The sequence below is a fragment of the Pagrus pagrus genome, assembly GCF_965226575.1.
Source record: "Pagrus pagrus genome assembly, chromosome: 15".
In the NCBI taxonomy this organism is placed as follows: Eukaryota; Metazoa; Chordata; class Actinopteri; order Spariformes; family Sparidae; genus Pagrus; species Pagrus pagrus.
Genome location: NC_140199.1, coordinates 3787924 through 3803711, shown reverse-complemented (window position 1 = coordinate 3803711; position 15788 = coordinate 3787924). Strand labels below are relative to the sequence as shown.

General features: G+C 43.7%; 1 protein-coding gene across 1 annotated transcript in view; it reads right to left on the bottom strand.

The window, feature by feature from the left end:
* Window positions 1-1497: 1497 nt before the first annotated feature.
* The window catches only part of LOC311270299 (uncharacterized protein), a 76133-nt gene continuing 61842 nt past the window's right edge, over window positions 1498-15788 (bottom strand). Inside the window, exons 4-5 of the mRNA XM_084375093.1 lie at window positions 13569-13693; window positions 1498-10762 (exon numbers count right to left, since the gene is read on the bottom strand). Coding sequence (XP_084231219.1) covers window positions 6549-10762; window positions 13569-13693 — 4339 coding nt within the window. The 3' untranslated portion in view covers window positions 1498-6548. The remainder of the gene's footprint in view (window positions 10763-13568; window positions 13694-15788) is intronic.

Sequence of the window (15788 nt, the reverse complement as noted above, 5' to 3'; positions counted from 1 at the left end):
TTTTATTTCTTGATAATTTCACTCGGGAAATTACAGGAATGTGGCGGTAAAAGGTATCGATTACAGATTTGTCTGCTGATAATGGGCTTTTTTATGAAAGCAAGTCGTTCTCGGTTGATTCCCTTTTCTCCCTAAAAAAAAAAAAGGCGACACGACACACCGATAACAGGTCGACTGATTTATTTTCCATTTCAGAGTAATTTTCTTCTCTCTCTGTGGATTTACTAGATCTGTTATATTAGCAGAGATAATATCTGCGGGTATGTATCTGCCTGAAATTAGGTTACAACAGATTAAATTAGCCAAATATTAGTTTTATGAGGATCTCAAGACGTTTCCGGGGACATAAAAAGATGCAGCGTGGTCACATTTTCTTAATTGTGAGTCAGAGACTGAACAATTAAAGTAAAAGGTATCGATTCACAGATGTGTCTGCTGATAATGGACTTTTTATGAAAGTAAGTCATCATCAGGTGATTCTTTGTCTCCGTAGAAGAACGAAAAAACCAGACAATGACGACAAGCAACCAATAAGACGCCAAACCTACTGCAGTTGACAGCAGCAAGGAGAGGACGAGGGAGAGAAATTCACCAGACTCCCTTAGAAAATCTGTAAATTTAATGAGCTGTTGAGTCAGGAGAAACTTTATAAACTCTGTATGACACTTTCTATGACAAATCCCTAATTATTTGGGCCTTCTTGTTAATTCGGCACATGTTATACATGAAGTTATTTCTTTCCTCGTGTGAAAAAAAACATCTGATACAGACGTACAGCACCTGTACTTCCCGTGTCCATGACGACAAGACACACTGATCGCAGGTCCACAGATTTATTTCCATTTCAGAGTAATTTGTTTTTCTCCGTGGATTTAATAGATCTATTATATTCGCGGGGATAATATCTGCAGGTATGATTCTGCTGAAATTAGATTACATGAAACAAAAAAGGGCCAAATATTAGTTTTATCAGGACATCAAGACATCTGGGACCTAAAAAGATGCAACGTGGTCACTTTTTTTGGATCAGTGACTTAACATTTCATGTAAAAGATTTCCTCCTTAAAAGAAACAATGATGACGAGACACGCTGATATCAGGTCTACTGATTTATTTCCATTTCAGAGTAATTTGTTTTTCTCCGTGGATTTGCCAGATTTATTATATTAGCGGGCGATAACATCTGCGGATACGAGTCTGCTGGAATTAGATTACACCAAAACAAAATTTCCAAATATTAGTTTTATCTCAAGACATCTGGGACATAAAAAGATGCACAACCACACGGTGGCAAAACTGAGGTGTGTGGTTTTTCTCCTGAGGCCAAATATTAGTTTTATCAGGGTCTCAGGATGTTTCTGTGACATAAAAAACATGCAGCGTGGTCACATTTTCTTAATGTGAGACAGTTTGGACCAGAGACTGAACACTTCAAGTAAAAGGTTTTCTCCTTAAAGAAATAACAGAAAGAAACAATGACGACAAGACACGCTGATATCAGGTCTACTGATTTATTTCCATTGCAGAGTAATTTGTTTTTCTCCATGGATTTGCTAGATCTATTATATTAGCGGGGATAATATCTGCGGGTATGTTATCTGCTGAAATTAGATTACACCAAAAGAAAAAAAATAAAAGGCCAAATATTAGTTTTATCAGGATCTCGAGACATTTCTGTGATAAAACTGGGGGGAAAAAAACTTTCTTAGCTTTCTGTCGATACTTAAACACGGCCTAAAGACTTTTAGAGAAACATATGTACAACAGTTTAACAAGAGGACGAGTTCAGTTATGTGTGGAGGTCATTTACTAGCTAAAATAGCATCAGAGTACATGATACAAAAACTGTGCCTCATTCAACTGAGGTTTCTCTACAAAAATACATCTAATAACAGCTTCTTTTCTTCTCTAATTTACACAGTTTTATAACAATTACAAATAAAACCTGCGTTCACAGAGAACATATGGTTTCAACCCCTCGCGTACAGAGCTACAGGGACAGAGAGAGAGAGCGTGGAGTTAAATATAAGTGCAGTCACACCAGCTAAATATGATTCTGGCGCTTTCTTGCACTCGGGCATTGTAAGTAGAAGAAGTTTCATGTCGCTGCCTCTCTTCATAAACACTTCAAGAAGATAAAAGCTTCAAGGACGTCACCCTGGGATCTATAATGTCACCATGGCGACAATGCCCGACACACTAGAGATAAACTGGTGCGGAGAGTTTGTGTCCAGGCTTCTGGGATCAAGACGGCGAAAATATTTTTACAGCCTGAAAAACGTAACTAGAATCAGGATGATGAGCCGCCCACAGTATCTGCAATTTTCATGCATATTTTTTTTTTCTTCTGTTTCGTGTTTGTTTGTCTTTGCCGCCTGCGTCAGAATAAGTTACAGTCGTCGAGATGGAAAGGCGTCAACGCCAGCTATGCCCCGAAGGCGTCGCAGCCAGATGTTCGACTTCTGACGAGTGAGAGAGAAACGATGTGTCGGTGAAAGTGTGGGAGTTTTCACCGTCGTTACTCCTGCAGATCACACCTCTGAAAAGCCTGAGCGCCACGCTGCGAGGAGCGGCGCTCGACACATGAGAAAGATGCAGCGCGGGCGCGTTTTCTTAATTGTGAGGTATTTTCTGCTGCAGCTAATGAAAGTACAGGGAACAGAGACTGAACATTTAGACAATAAAGGAGGGCAGAGCTTCACTTGTCACATGTCAGGTCAGCTTTACAGGATGAATCCACCCTGATGCTCAGGGAGGGAACACTTTGAACTTCCCGCATATAAAAAGGATGATTTTGTGAAGCGTCGAGATGCTTCTGGTGTCTGATGCAGCGTGTCCAACTGCAACAAGCGACCGATGAATGACAACAGGTGGCGGCAGCTTTAATCAAAAAATGGTTGTTCTGTGATTACCTGACAATCAAACCCTCACATCTGTTTCAGCACAGCTCCTCGCTACATCTTCACGGCCCTATAGACCCCTTTTCACGGCAGACATTTTCACTTGTCAGAGCAGAAAAAGCACAGGAGTTATATAACGTTAGCGCTGCCTCGCTGTGTCCGGGGATTGTTTCAAATGAGAGAAAGTAAATATGAATTGAGAGGAGCCAGTGAGGACTAATGCAAAACAAACTAAAGGTAATAACATTTTGAAAGGATATGAGATGTGACTTTGCTGTTTTTGTTTCTCAAATCTGACTGATTTCCTTCTTGGATGGTTTGAAAATTTGCAATTATTGTGTTTGTTTTGCTCGAATCTGTTGCTTGGTGTTTTGATTTACTGAGCAGGACACTGGCGGTGGATAGTTGACTTTTCTTTTTTAATAATAAAACCTATAGATAGAGTACGAATACAGACAGAGGAGCTAGATAGAGCCCCAACTATCTGCCACCTGCAGCTAAAAGGATCTTGAAATAGTGATAAAATCCCGTCATGTTTGCATAATGTCATAAATAAAAGTTGTTAGTATGATTTCTTTGTCTGTGTGTAGCCGTGACTTCGCTCTGAAGTGGACAGGCTACGCATAATCTGCTTTTAGCCCCATCCAGTGAAATCGAGGCAATAAATGATCATGATAACGTTTTGGCTACAGCCCTGATATAGATCAACAGGATGACAGAGGCGATATTGATTCCTCGACATGAACACGCAAGTTCAACACGTTTAATGTTTCGTATAAAACGACTGTGAGCTGCCAACAGGAAGCGTCCAGGACATGGTAATGGGAACACTTTCATACATTGTTAAATAAAACTACAAAGCGTATGTGCAATGGTGCTTTACACAAATAAACTGTTTATTTTGTTTTCCTGCCTATAGTCTCATTTATCGCTTTATTGTATTTTGCAGCCCAGTCCAATCGTCGGCCGTGAAAAGGGTCTATTGTGTCGCGTCTCGAGCTGAATCACACTCTCGCTTCGCTCCCTGTGCGTTTTTGGCCTTTTGCTTCTTTGGCTGAGTCACTAAATTTGAAGTTTTTCCACCACGCTGGGGTATTTTTAGAGCAGCTGCAATAGAGTCAGTTGGTAGAAAATCAACAGTCAAGAGTAAAGGTCAGACACTGGAGTCAGTCCCTCAAAATCAAAAGAGCAAAGGCTTATTTCTAAACTTAACATTTTGCTCTGACGTTCAGCTGTCACAGGGAGAAATGGTCCGCAGAAGAGGCCGAGATTCAATCTACACACTAATGACAGCGCCGACAGAGATGTACATAACAGTGTTACAGCACTGCTCTGCAGTAACGCTCATATTTGCTGTTTTTTTTGCAGTCATTTTCCAACAAATTGATGTTTTTCTAACAGAAAATTTTGCTTTTAGAAGTCAATTAAACTGCCACGTTAAAATGCCAGCGCCAATGAAACTTCACAAAGACAAAACAAAATGTTTTTCCAGAGATTTCACACTTTTTTCACACAGTCTTCTGATATCTCTCTTCACGGTGATACTTCCTGAAGAAAAATCATCTTGTTGGCATTCAGCTAACTGCAGCTCCTGCAACCAACGCTGCATTCACATCATGTCAGCTGGAGGCGGAAGAACAGGAAAACCGTCTGTTGCTTCAACTGGGCAGCACTCGGGCTTTCCTCTGAGATGGTTTAGAGTAAAGTAGTAGATATATACATACACATTTTGGATCTTTTTAAGAAAGACAAATTGAAATTATAGTCTGTTGGGTGGCAAAACAGATGCCAGCTTTAAAAAGTTGTGCAAGTCTTCAGCTCTTAAAGGCACAGTTCACCCCAAAAATACATGTTTTTCCTCGTACCTGGAGCGCAACTTATCCATTTCACTTCGGTGTGGTTGCAGATATCAGTTGTATATAACTGAACTAGACAAACTCAAACACGATGTCTGTTTCTAGAGATTATGACCCAGTTACTCAAGATAATCCACAGACCTTGTTGTTATGCAGGAATCTGGTGCAGCATTGTGGGTGGGGCCAAACGGGCCAGGACCCACCCACTTCTACAGCTGGCCCATCCTAAATGACCAGGATGTACTTTCTTAATTTGTATTTCTTCATTCATAAAATCAACATTTAAATACATAAAATAGACAAAAAATTGTTTCCTCCTTGTGCGAAGTCTGGACCAATCACCCACACATGCACATCACTGTATGGAGGTTGTAACTGTCTAATGTCAAAGCTGCAAATGCATTTTCTTTTTAGACGAGAAGAACCGAGAAAAAAACATACCCAAGCCAGCAGGCAGGAGGTCGAGCTGAAATTCCTGCCTGACTTAATTGCCTCATTATTGCCTTGAAAGCATCTTTGGACCGTTTCTGTTGAGACAAGCTGATGAATTGTTAAAAGTCGATCTGTCTTTCTCTCCTCGCAACCAACTGAACAAATAATCATCCAGTCAGGTCATTAAAACAATCTGGTATTTCCTTCTCTATAATTAAATTGTACATGCTCTAAATGAAAAGATATATTAGTCGAAACAATCCACAGCAAAAATAAACATCGTAGATATGTTTCATTTCAGTACTTTTTGAGGCAATATACAGCGCGTGCTGCTTGTTATGAAGATATATTATTACAGGTAAATAATAAACTAATATCATTCCACAGCATCATTTAATTTCTGATTTAGCGCGACGGGAAACTATCGAAAGACGGCAAAAACCACTAACATCTGTAATTATATGGGAACTATTTCTTTCTCCCAAACAACTATCACAGCGCAGCACTGTAGTTTGCTCGCCTCTTATCCATGAGTAGACGCACACTTCCTCCTGGACAAACAATAGGTTTGAGGATTGAGTAACTTGAGTAACCGGGTTATTATTTGTGGAAAGAGACATTGCTATTGAGTTTTTCAAATTAGAGAGAACGCAGACCAACACCAAAAAAGATCTACACGGATAAAAAGCACTACAAGAAAAACGAAAACAGTGTATCCTTGATTTTCGGGTGAACTGCCCCTTTAATCACCTTGAGCTGAGAGCAACAAGTTGAAAGTCATTCAGGGAAAAGTAGGAAATCACCGACTGAAGTAGAAGCTCTCAGGGGGGCAAAATATGTTAATTTCAACAAGAAGATCTGATTTATTATCAGAGACTGAAAATATCTGTGGACGTACAGTGATGGATTTGTCCTCTAAAGTCACAAATCGAGTTTCAAATTTCCAACATGCTTTAAAACGAAGCAAATCATTGGTTTAAAATGCAAAACAGGAGCATCGACTGATTTCAGTCGAGGGAAAAAACGAGCCCAGCTGTGGATCCCCACCACGACTCTGCTGGCTGCACACCTGAGGCTCATTTTGAGCAGGATTGCGACTGATGAAGATAATTAGCCGTGATTTTTTTTTTTTTTTTCAGATGTGTGAATCAGTGCTTCGAGTGTACGAACCGGGGGATGAGGTTGCCGGAGGTTTTGGCTTTAAATAAGATCGTTTTTGTTTTTCTACTCAAGTCTTCCTGAAATTGTCATCCCTCGTATCCGTGCAGGTAATGACACATAAAAGCTGCTTTCACCTTTTGACCTTTTTTCTTTGGAAAGTAGAAAAATGTTCCCTTCATGCGCTTCATTTTTTATTCTCCTAGAACAACATCTGTAAGGGCACGACCGCAGGATGGTGCGGAGGGTACAGAGGCGGGTGGTGACTCTGCAAGGGGTGAAACGCGGCTGCTAAGGGATACGGACCGGGGGCATCCAGGAGAGGGATGGGGGATGAGGCGTAGAAAGAGGGAGGAAGAGGAGGAGGAGGAGGTGGTGGAGGAGCAGGAGGCGGGTGGAGAGGCGAGAGATGTGTGGAGAACGAGGGGAGAAGATGAGGGTACGGGTGGACGGGGAGGTGTGACGGAGGCGGGAGGAGGGAGAGGTGATGCTGGATGAAGGTGTGGTGGAAGGAGAAAGAGGAGGAGGAGGAGGTGGAGGAGAGGGAGGGCGAGAGGAGGAGAGGAGCGTGGAGGGGGATGCAATGCGGAGGGAGGGCGCGAGGAAAGCAAGGCCTCTTCTCTGGGTAGACGTGTTCAAAGTCGATCTCCTTCCTTCTCTCCCTGTCCTCCTTCTCCCTCTCCTTCCTCCTCAGCCACTCCTTCCCCCACTCCTCCTGCTTCTCCTTCACCTTCTTCCTCTCAATCTGCTCCTCCTCCTCCTCCCTCTTCTTCCTCTGCTTCTTAACATCTCCTTCCTCTTCCCCCTTTGTGCTCACGAGTGCAACAATTTCCGTTGCATTCGTGGCGCGACTCTTATCGACATCAGCACAGTGATTACAATCAGCGGCACAATTACTGTTTAAATAATCACCGCGACCACCGTCAATATCATCACAGGTGAGTCCGTTGCTTTGATCAATACCCCTGGAAGTTTTGCAATCAATCGCAGAATCAGAGAGGTTGCAGGGGTCGTTACGCCTCTCTGTAGTGTTAGAGGCGAAGCTCTGAGCTGCCGTTTTTCCACTAAAACCTGTTGTTTTATCAGAGTCAGCGGACATTTTTTCATTCTCTGTTTGCTTGTTCTTGTATTGACAGTGGTCAGCAGGTGTGTCGTTAGTGCTACAGGTAAAGAAGTCTTTCGATTGTACATCCACAGGTTTGTCCATGGTGTCACAGGGAGGATCAGGAGAAAGATCCATGTCTTTGTTACGGCTCTGATTGTCTTGCGTAGCTCCACAGATGCCAGAATCGTCACGATTGTCCTCCTCGCTGCGTGTTTTCTCACACCGGCTGTGGTCGCTTGGTGTATCTGTAGTCTTTTCCTCGCCTCCAGGGGGATCAGAGCTCAGTTGACTGCGGTCAACGGCGTTGCAGTTGCCGCCTTCGCCGTCATCACAGCGGCAGTAGTTATTCAGTCCGTCTGTCGTGCTACAACCGAATGTTCCCTCGCTGTGTTTTGTCCTGCAGAGGAAGTGGCAGTCACTATTTTTCTCAGTCGTGTTGCAGCTCAGGCAGTTGTCCAAAAGTGTCCCAGTCTCTCTGCTGGAGTCCTGCATACAAGAGGCCTCATCGCCACCGAGGCCAACACATTTCTGTCTCTGCGCAAAAGCTCTCCTCGCATGTCTCCTTCCCCGTCTCCGTCTCTTCCTCGGCGTTTCCTCAGCTTCCTGCGTTTCCATCTTCCTCTTGTCGGCTGTCGCTGCTCTCTTCGACATCACTTCCTTTGAAATCGCATCACAAGGGAGGGTCGTGTCTGCGCAGGCCGATCTAATTCTCAGTTGTGTTTCCGTCTGTTGTGCGGAGCAGCGTGGGGCCGGGCCTATCACCGGATTGCTGTGTCCTGCAGGTATTGTTTGTCTTTGACTACACGCTGTTCCTCTAAAGGGAGCAGGGACCAGGCTAATCGCTGGATCGCATGCTGTTTCTCTGTGAGGCGCAGGAAAAAGACACATTTCTGGCTCATGTGCCGTTTCTCGACAGGGAAAAGCAACACGGCTAATCACTAGGTTACACACGTTTTCTTTAGCATCCTGAACAGCTCTTATCTCTGTCTTCCTCAGATTGCCTCGCTCCTCATCTCTCCGCCCTTCCTCCTTCCCTGCTTGTGTATTTTTGTGAATCTCCGGCGTCTCTCTGTCATTCTGAGCCGGGTCGGGCGTAATTGCAGGACAGCATGGCATCTGTATAACAGACCCGGGGACGGGGCTAATCACTGAGTTACATGCTGCACCCCTGCAGAGGAGCTTTCTGAGCCCCTGGCCCCACCCGGAGGCTGATTGCTGGGATTGATGCTGGCTGGCCTCCCTTTTCACCTGCAGACACAGCTGGTTACACCGATTACACCGATTCATGGGAAGATTACTTAATAGCTCTCCTCTCTTCTTGTCATTTCTACCTGCCCTCTCTCGCTCAGTCTGATCTCCTCTTATCCTTCTCTCTTCTGCCCTCATCCTCATCTTTTCTCTGTCTCCGACCAGCCGATGCGCTACAAGATTACTTAATAGCCCTTTTTTTCTCTCCTCCTCTTTCTCTGCGACCTCCCTTTTCAACCTCTCTTCTCCTCTCCCTTCGAACACCTGATTCTCAGAAAGACTACTCATTATCCTTCTTCCCCTTTCCGAGTCTTTCTCTTTTCCTCTTTTCCGCCTCCCCCTCTTCCTCATTCCCCTCCTCCTCCCTCCCCTCTTCCCCCTCCTCCTCACTTTCTTTTGAAGGCCTAGTGTCGGTGCAAGGTGGCATTCGGTGGAAACGGGAACGAATTTTAAAGCACTTTCATCACGGCAACCGCAGTCGTCCGGAACCGCGTCGACGCCGCTTCCCTGGCCTACAAGTTCCATAGGATTTCCTGCCTGTCCTCCTTCATCCTCTTCTTCCCTTTCATCTATCTTCCCTTCCCTTCCTCCCTCCGTAACTTCCTGCCTCTGTTGGCAGTCGGGTTGTTTGATCACAGGCGGCTTTATTCTCTCCCTCGCTTCCTCCAGCCCTCCTTTCTTTTCCTCGCCCCCTTCCCTGGCCCTGTTATGTGCTCTGAAGTCGTACAGTAGAGGGTTGATGCTGAAGGAGACGGAGGGCGACGTCTTGGTGTAGCTGACCATCTCCGACGGCCAGAGCAGGACCCTGGTACCGTCTCGACTCAGGACGCGACAGAACGGCTCTTTGGGACGACTTGGAAGCGAAGAAGTTGGTTCTTTAGCGCAGTTTGATGGCGAGGGGTTTGATTCTTTAGGCTGTGTTTGGATTGAAGTCTCGCCAGAAATGGATTTCTGAGGCTGGTCTTTCACATCCTTCAGTTGTCGGGTAGGCGTTAACTCCGGCTGATTGTCCACATCGTCACGGGTTTCAGCCTCGCTGTCTCGACACGCTGAGTCTTTCGTCACAACTGCGCTTACACCGTCAGAAATCTGCTCTGGAATCCCACTGTTTAAATAAAGATGAGCTCCAGTCCCACTTTCACCGCCAGTTTGGGCTCCAGTCCCATTGTCATTACATAAGGAGAGCTGGGCTCCATTCCCGCTGACATCCTCAACTCCGATCACATTGCGATTACATAAAGCAACCTGGGCTCCAGTCCCAGAGAGGCCTCCAGCTCCCTTCTCAGTAGAAATACTGGCTCCAGCCTCCGAGTGCTGGATTGCAGGTTTACTGTCCACACTGCACTGGTTTCCAGTGTCCCAGTGATCAACACCTGCACTGTCCGCGTTTGCAAATACTGGAGATTTGAGCCGCTGATCCGCGACTTTCTCCGCCAGATATCTGGCTCGTTCTTGCGCCGTCACCACAACTTCTTGCTTCCCGGACAAGCCAGAGCTCCGCCCGGCTTGGATGAAGACGGCAGCTGATTGGTGCAGGAGGAGGCAGCTCCTTTTGGGCAGCGAGAAGGAGACGGGACGGACTCTGCCAGGAGCGGACTGGACGTCTGCTCTGCTACTGTTGATGCTGATGTCGGTCGTTTTAGAAATGGCTCTGGAAGTTGCGGTGGTGGTGGTGGTTTTCTTGCTAACGCTGGCCACTGTGGTTTTGTTGAAAATGGAGCCATTAGTGTTGGTGTTAGTGGCAGTTGCTGGGATGTTATTGGGAGTAACTGGGTTGCTTAAATAATGACGAGCCCATGGGATCTTGTTAAAGTGGCTGGTTTCAGTAGAGGAGTTCATATCGGTGTTGATGATGTTGCTGTTGTTGGTGGTGGTATTACAGGGCGACGTGGCGGCGGCTGTCAGGTCGTTGTAGTCCATTTGGTTCTTGTTGATGATGCAGGATTCAGTCGTAGACCTGTCGGTGTCCATCTGGCCGTACGCCCACTGCGTGTTGCTCAGGAGTCTGGTTTCCAGCGCGGGGTCCAGGGGAAGGAAGGGCTGAATCAGCGGGGTTTGAGGCTCTAGATGGAGGGAGAGCAGAAAAGGATTACAGCAGCTGACAGTGGTTACATTCACATGCAAAACATAACAGGATTATCTAGGTAACCTGACAATAAAGGAAGGAGCAGGAATGGATACAAGAATAGCAATCAATTTTTTTAAGATTCCCCATATAGTACGGCTTCTTGTGCATTTATTCAGTGTTCTGGCTCCTCGCCATCACTCTTTTGTTGCTTTTAACAACATCTGAATGTGATTTATGGGTGTAGGATGGACTTAAGCACAAAAAAACATTAGCACAGAGATGAATATGTGGCTTGCTAAGAAAAAAAAATTAAGATTAAGGGTTTTATTCTAACATGTAATATCCATTTTTGAGCACAACATGCCGCCAGACATTTATCTGCCTATACTTCAGACTGGCAGATGATTCAGACTATTATTTCTTGAGTGAAGGTTTTAAGATGACTCATAACTGTAAAAGTAATCCATAATGTGCCTCCCTCGAACACCAGAAACCTTTTTTTGTGTTAAATATTTGAGTTTTTGAAGGGGGAAGCCTACAAATGAATTATTACTCTTGCGATACACTCAGACGGGGTCGACTTTAAAAGCAGCTGTCGAACTTTTCCATCGGTTTCAACTTTCAAAATGAGAAAAGTTTACCAAGTGTGCAAGTGATATATATTTCAGAAAAGACAGGGTGACAATTGATTGTTTCTTTGAAACCACAAGTCTGATGCTGCCAAGATTTCACGTTATGCTTTCTTTATTCTTAAAAAATGAATCATCTTGCACCCTAAAATCCAGTTGAAGGGAGCTGATATCACCTCCTGAATCAGAACAAATTCAGACTGAATGACAAATTTAACTAGAAAATATCCCGTCTGATAAAACCATATTCACTTTTTATAAGAGCTTGCCAGTTTATTAGACAACCTAACTAAAACTAATGCAGCACAATATAACAGCCCTGTAATAAATCCCGAGTTAAAGTCTTTGTTGAGGCAGTTTTAGGGAACTGTTGATTCAGTTTTATTGCAGGATATATTTTGTGTTGCTGTCGAATTGCATTGTGTCTTACTGCAATGTGTTTCTAATGGTGTGGATGAAAAACACTGACTGTGTACCTCATAAACTAGCAAACCAAGTTTACTTTTTGCATATCTTGAAAAGTTTGAAAACTAATAAACCCCAGTGAGAAGAAGAGAAGAAATGATAAAGATGAAGCGATGGGAGTGGCATTTGTGCATTAGAGCTCTGCAGCAGTAAATGTGAATCTGCTGATGCAGACAGAGCCGACAGTGACACAGCAGAAATCTTCTGCTCGCCCTTGTAATGAGGTGCTGCTGGAGGCTTAGTAACTTACAATAGTGACCATTTACACTACATCAAGTGGATTGATACAGTAGATACTGACAGCTGGTTGGAGATCAAGCTTCGACGACTTACTTCGATCTAGTGGCCTGCTGACGGGAAGTGAGACAGAAACTAAGCAGTTATCTATTAACTGCATGTTGGAAAATAGCAAAATAATATTATTAAATAATGTCGGGGTCATTTTCAATAATTATTGTGATAATTTGGGGATAATTTCAAATAAATTTCACCACCTACTTTCCATGAACTTTGAGAACCTGCAAAAATTTGGTGTTTTGTTTTTGGGGAAACTCAGGTCATCTCATCAGACTCCTTTTATATTGTATTGAGTTTAATTTGCTTCCATCAAGGCGGAGGTTTTACCCTCCTAGAGGTTCAAACAAACAGATAGATGAGGTCTTTTATTCCTTCAGGTATTGACTTTTTTAAACAAATGAGATTTGTGGATGTGATACAGTCCCTCTTTTCTGTTTCATTCTCTCATTTATCTATTTATCCATCCCTCCTTCCTCTGCAGGGTCGTGGTTTTGGCGACAATTGACCACGGTGACATTGGCGTTAACCTTTTGTATTTGTGCTTATTTCTTTAGGTATGTATCATGTGGATTACTTCTTTCTCTATTAGTTGTTGTATTTACTATTGACTGCTGTCTGCAAGAGAAATACTCCCTCAGGGACATTAAAGCTTTACTCTCTCTCCCTGAAAAGGGTAAAAGAAAGTTAAATGAGCCTTTTCTTCAACTTTATTAATGTTTCATATAGCCTGCGGCAGCTACGCTAACCCTCACCCGAAATCCTTAACGCACATTAAGGAATATATTTATACCATCCACACCTCCCGTCAAACCGTGCTGCATCTCTTTTGTGGAGCATTTTACGCTCCAGCAGAGCAGAGGTTTTTTTGTAATTTTGGGTTGGTGTGGTGCGGAGTAATACAATAGCTTCCTTTATTCCTGGCTCTATATTCACTGAAAGGTCAGCACTGTCAAGACGGTTTGCAGTCGGTCAATGACAGGAAGTTTTGTGACAAAGTTCACCGAAGTTAAACTCGAGGGAAAAGCTTCGTGCTGATTAACTGCAGCAAATCTTCTTATCGCTGCGATTCCACTGAAATCAAATGATTTTAAGTCTGAAATTCCTGCAAGTGTGACCGAGGCCCTCGAGCCACTTTTAATTCAGTGTATAATTGCCAAGTTCCTGTTATGTTGTGTACCACTTCTTTACCCCAAAACCATATTTTACATTTTATCCGCAGATTTCAGAGCCGTTCATTTCTTTTTCTTAAGTTGCTGTTAATAAAGACGTTTCAGCGTCTCTGCAGCGGACCACACTCTGTTTAATCCCTCGAAATCCAGCCTGATATCTCCATCACCGAAAACAAACACATGCTCATGAACTATTTAACAGCCCACTACATGCTTTTTTTAACGAGATAAGAGTGCTCACTCGTTCCCAGCGTTGTGCTGCTCGCGTGGATGTCGGCCCAGTTCTGCACGAAGTCCGGTCTGGTCTGGTTCACTGGTTCGACTGCGACCGTGGTGGACCGGAACATGGGACCAGAGCCTGGAGCACTGAGGGGAGAAAAGAGAGGAGAGGAGGGGATTAAAGGAGACATAAAGGAAGAAGAGAGGAGGAAAGGAAAGAAGCAAATACGTGAGGAAATGAGAAAAAGGAAAGAGGAGAGGAGGACAAGAAGAAAGTGGGAATAAAAGGAAAAAATATATAGGAAATGTAAAAGGAAAGGAAGGAAAGACATGAAAGTGAGGAGGAAAGGATACAAGGCTGAGTGAAGAGGAATGAACAAATGGAGAAGAGGATGAAAGGATAAAAGGAAAGAGGAGAAGAGGACACGAAGAAAGTGGGGATGAAAGGAAACAAATATATAGTAAATGTAAAAGGAAAGGAAGGAAAGGAAAGAGGAGAGGAGGAAAGATAACAAGGTGGAGTAAAGAGGAATGAACGAGGGAAGACGAGGATGAAAGAGAACAAATGAAAAAGGAAGGAGAGGAGGAATGGAAATAAAGGATGGAGAGGTGGACAAAAGAGGAGATGAAATAAGAGACGGGGAGAGGAGGACAAGAGGAAAGTATGGATGACAGGAAACAAAAAGAAATTAAGGAGGAGAAGGCTGAAGAGGAGAGGAGGAAACAAGGTAGTAATGAGTATTAGAGGACAAAAAAAAGGAGAAAAGGATGAGTGGAAAGGAATTATGAGAAGAGAAGTGAAGAGAATAAAAGAGAACAAATAAAAAGGAAAGGAGGAGGAAGAGGATGATGAGAAGAGGAGGAAACAAGGAGACAAGTGATGAGGAGAGGATGAAAAGATGAGTGAAAAGGAATTATGGAGGATGGAGAGGATGAAAGGGAACAATTAAAAAGGCGAGGAGAGAGGATAAAAGGAAACTGGGGGAAGGAGAGGAAGGAAGGAGAGAAATATGAGGAGAGGATGACAGCATGAAGGGAAGAGGTGGGGATTAAAAGTAAAGGAATAAAGAGAGGAAAGGGAAGCGAGTGAGGGGAGAGGAAACAAGGAGACGAGCGCCGAGGAGGGCGAGGGGAGAGCGGAGCTGAAATCCAGCTGAAAATCAATTTGGCCATGCTTTCCCTCTCTGTGCCTTTGTGCCAGGAGCCAGACTGCATTGTTGCAGATCTGAAAATGGCAGTGACAGCCGATACCGATACACGAGTTTCTGGGCAGCGGTCGGGTTCAGCGGCTCGACCCGGTTGGTCAGAAACACTTCACATCCCTGCTGATTTATTCCCATTAAGCACAGCCAGATGCATTAAATTGGTTGCTGTGCCAACGCTGGTCGTAACCAGGGAACTAGTTTACTGACGTCTGTTTTTCTTCTGTTTTATTTTTACTCATGTGGAAAACAAAAACACATGTCAGCGAGCCCATCAAGTGTTTTTTTAATTATAAGTAGGCCGACATTTGGATTCAAGCAGATCTATATTAAACTCTAACTTTCATGCATGGATGTATAAAAAGTCGTGGAGGTTTGATCGTGTCTTCGGGGACTATTTTCTGGCGGAGATCTACGCTTTTTCTTTGCGTGGGCGACTTCAGGTTTTTGACTCGTGGCTCCGAGCTCAAATTTTTTTTTTTGCATTCATGTGCTATCGTATATATTTTGAGAAAGAAAAAACAAAAACTAATTCTCCGTTTGGTAGCTCGCCAGATGAACTCTCCTCACAACATGTTTTCTGCAACAAGCAGCCAAATCCACATCATCTGTTTCCAGACCTCCGTGTTTGTTTATCATTTGTCTTACAGGCTTTTTCTAATTTGAATTTCTTTTTTTTTTTTTTTTTTTACAAACAGCACATAGTGAAAGTCCCAGATGTCTGCACTTCCCACCAGCTCATGAACACACGCAGATATGTAGATTTTGCAGCAACATTAACGCACAGCTGTAAAGTAACTCTCACAAACATTTACACAGCAGGATGTTTCCTGTAATGGATTACTCATCTGAGGCAAGTTTGTAATTTCAACTGCGCAAACGACTCAATGAGCTTAATAATAAAAGCAATAGATCTTTTATTTCACGTTGACGTTTCGCAGCAGGAGAGGCTCAGGTGTAAACAGGCAAATTAACATGGCTGAGTTCCATTTAGCTTCTTTTATTTTCAGGTTTTGTTTCCTGCTGGCTCATTTTCACAC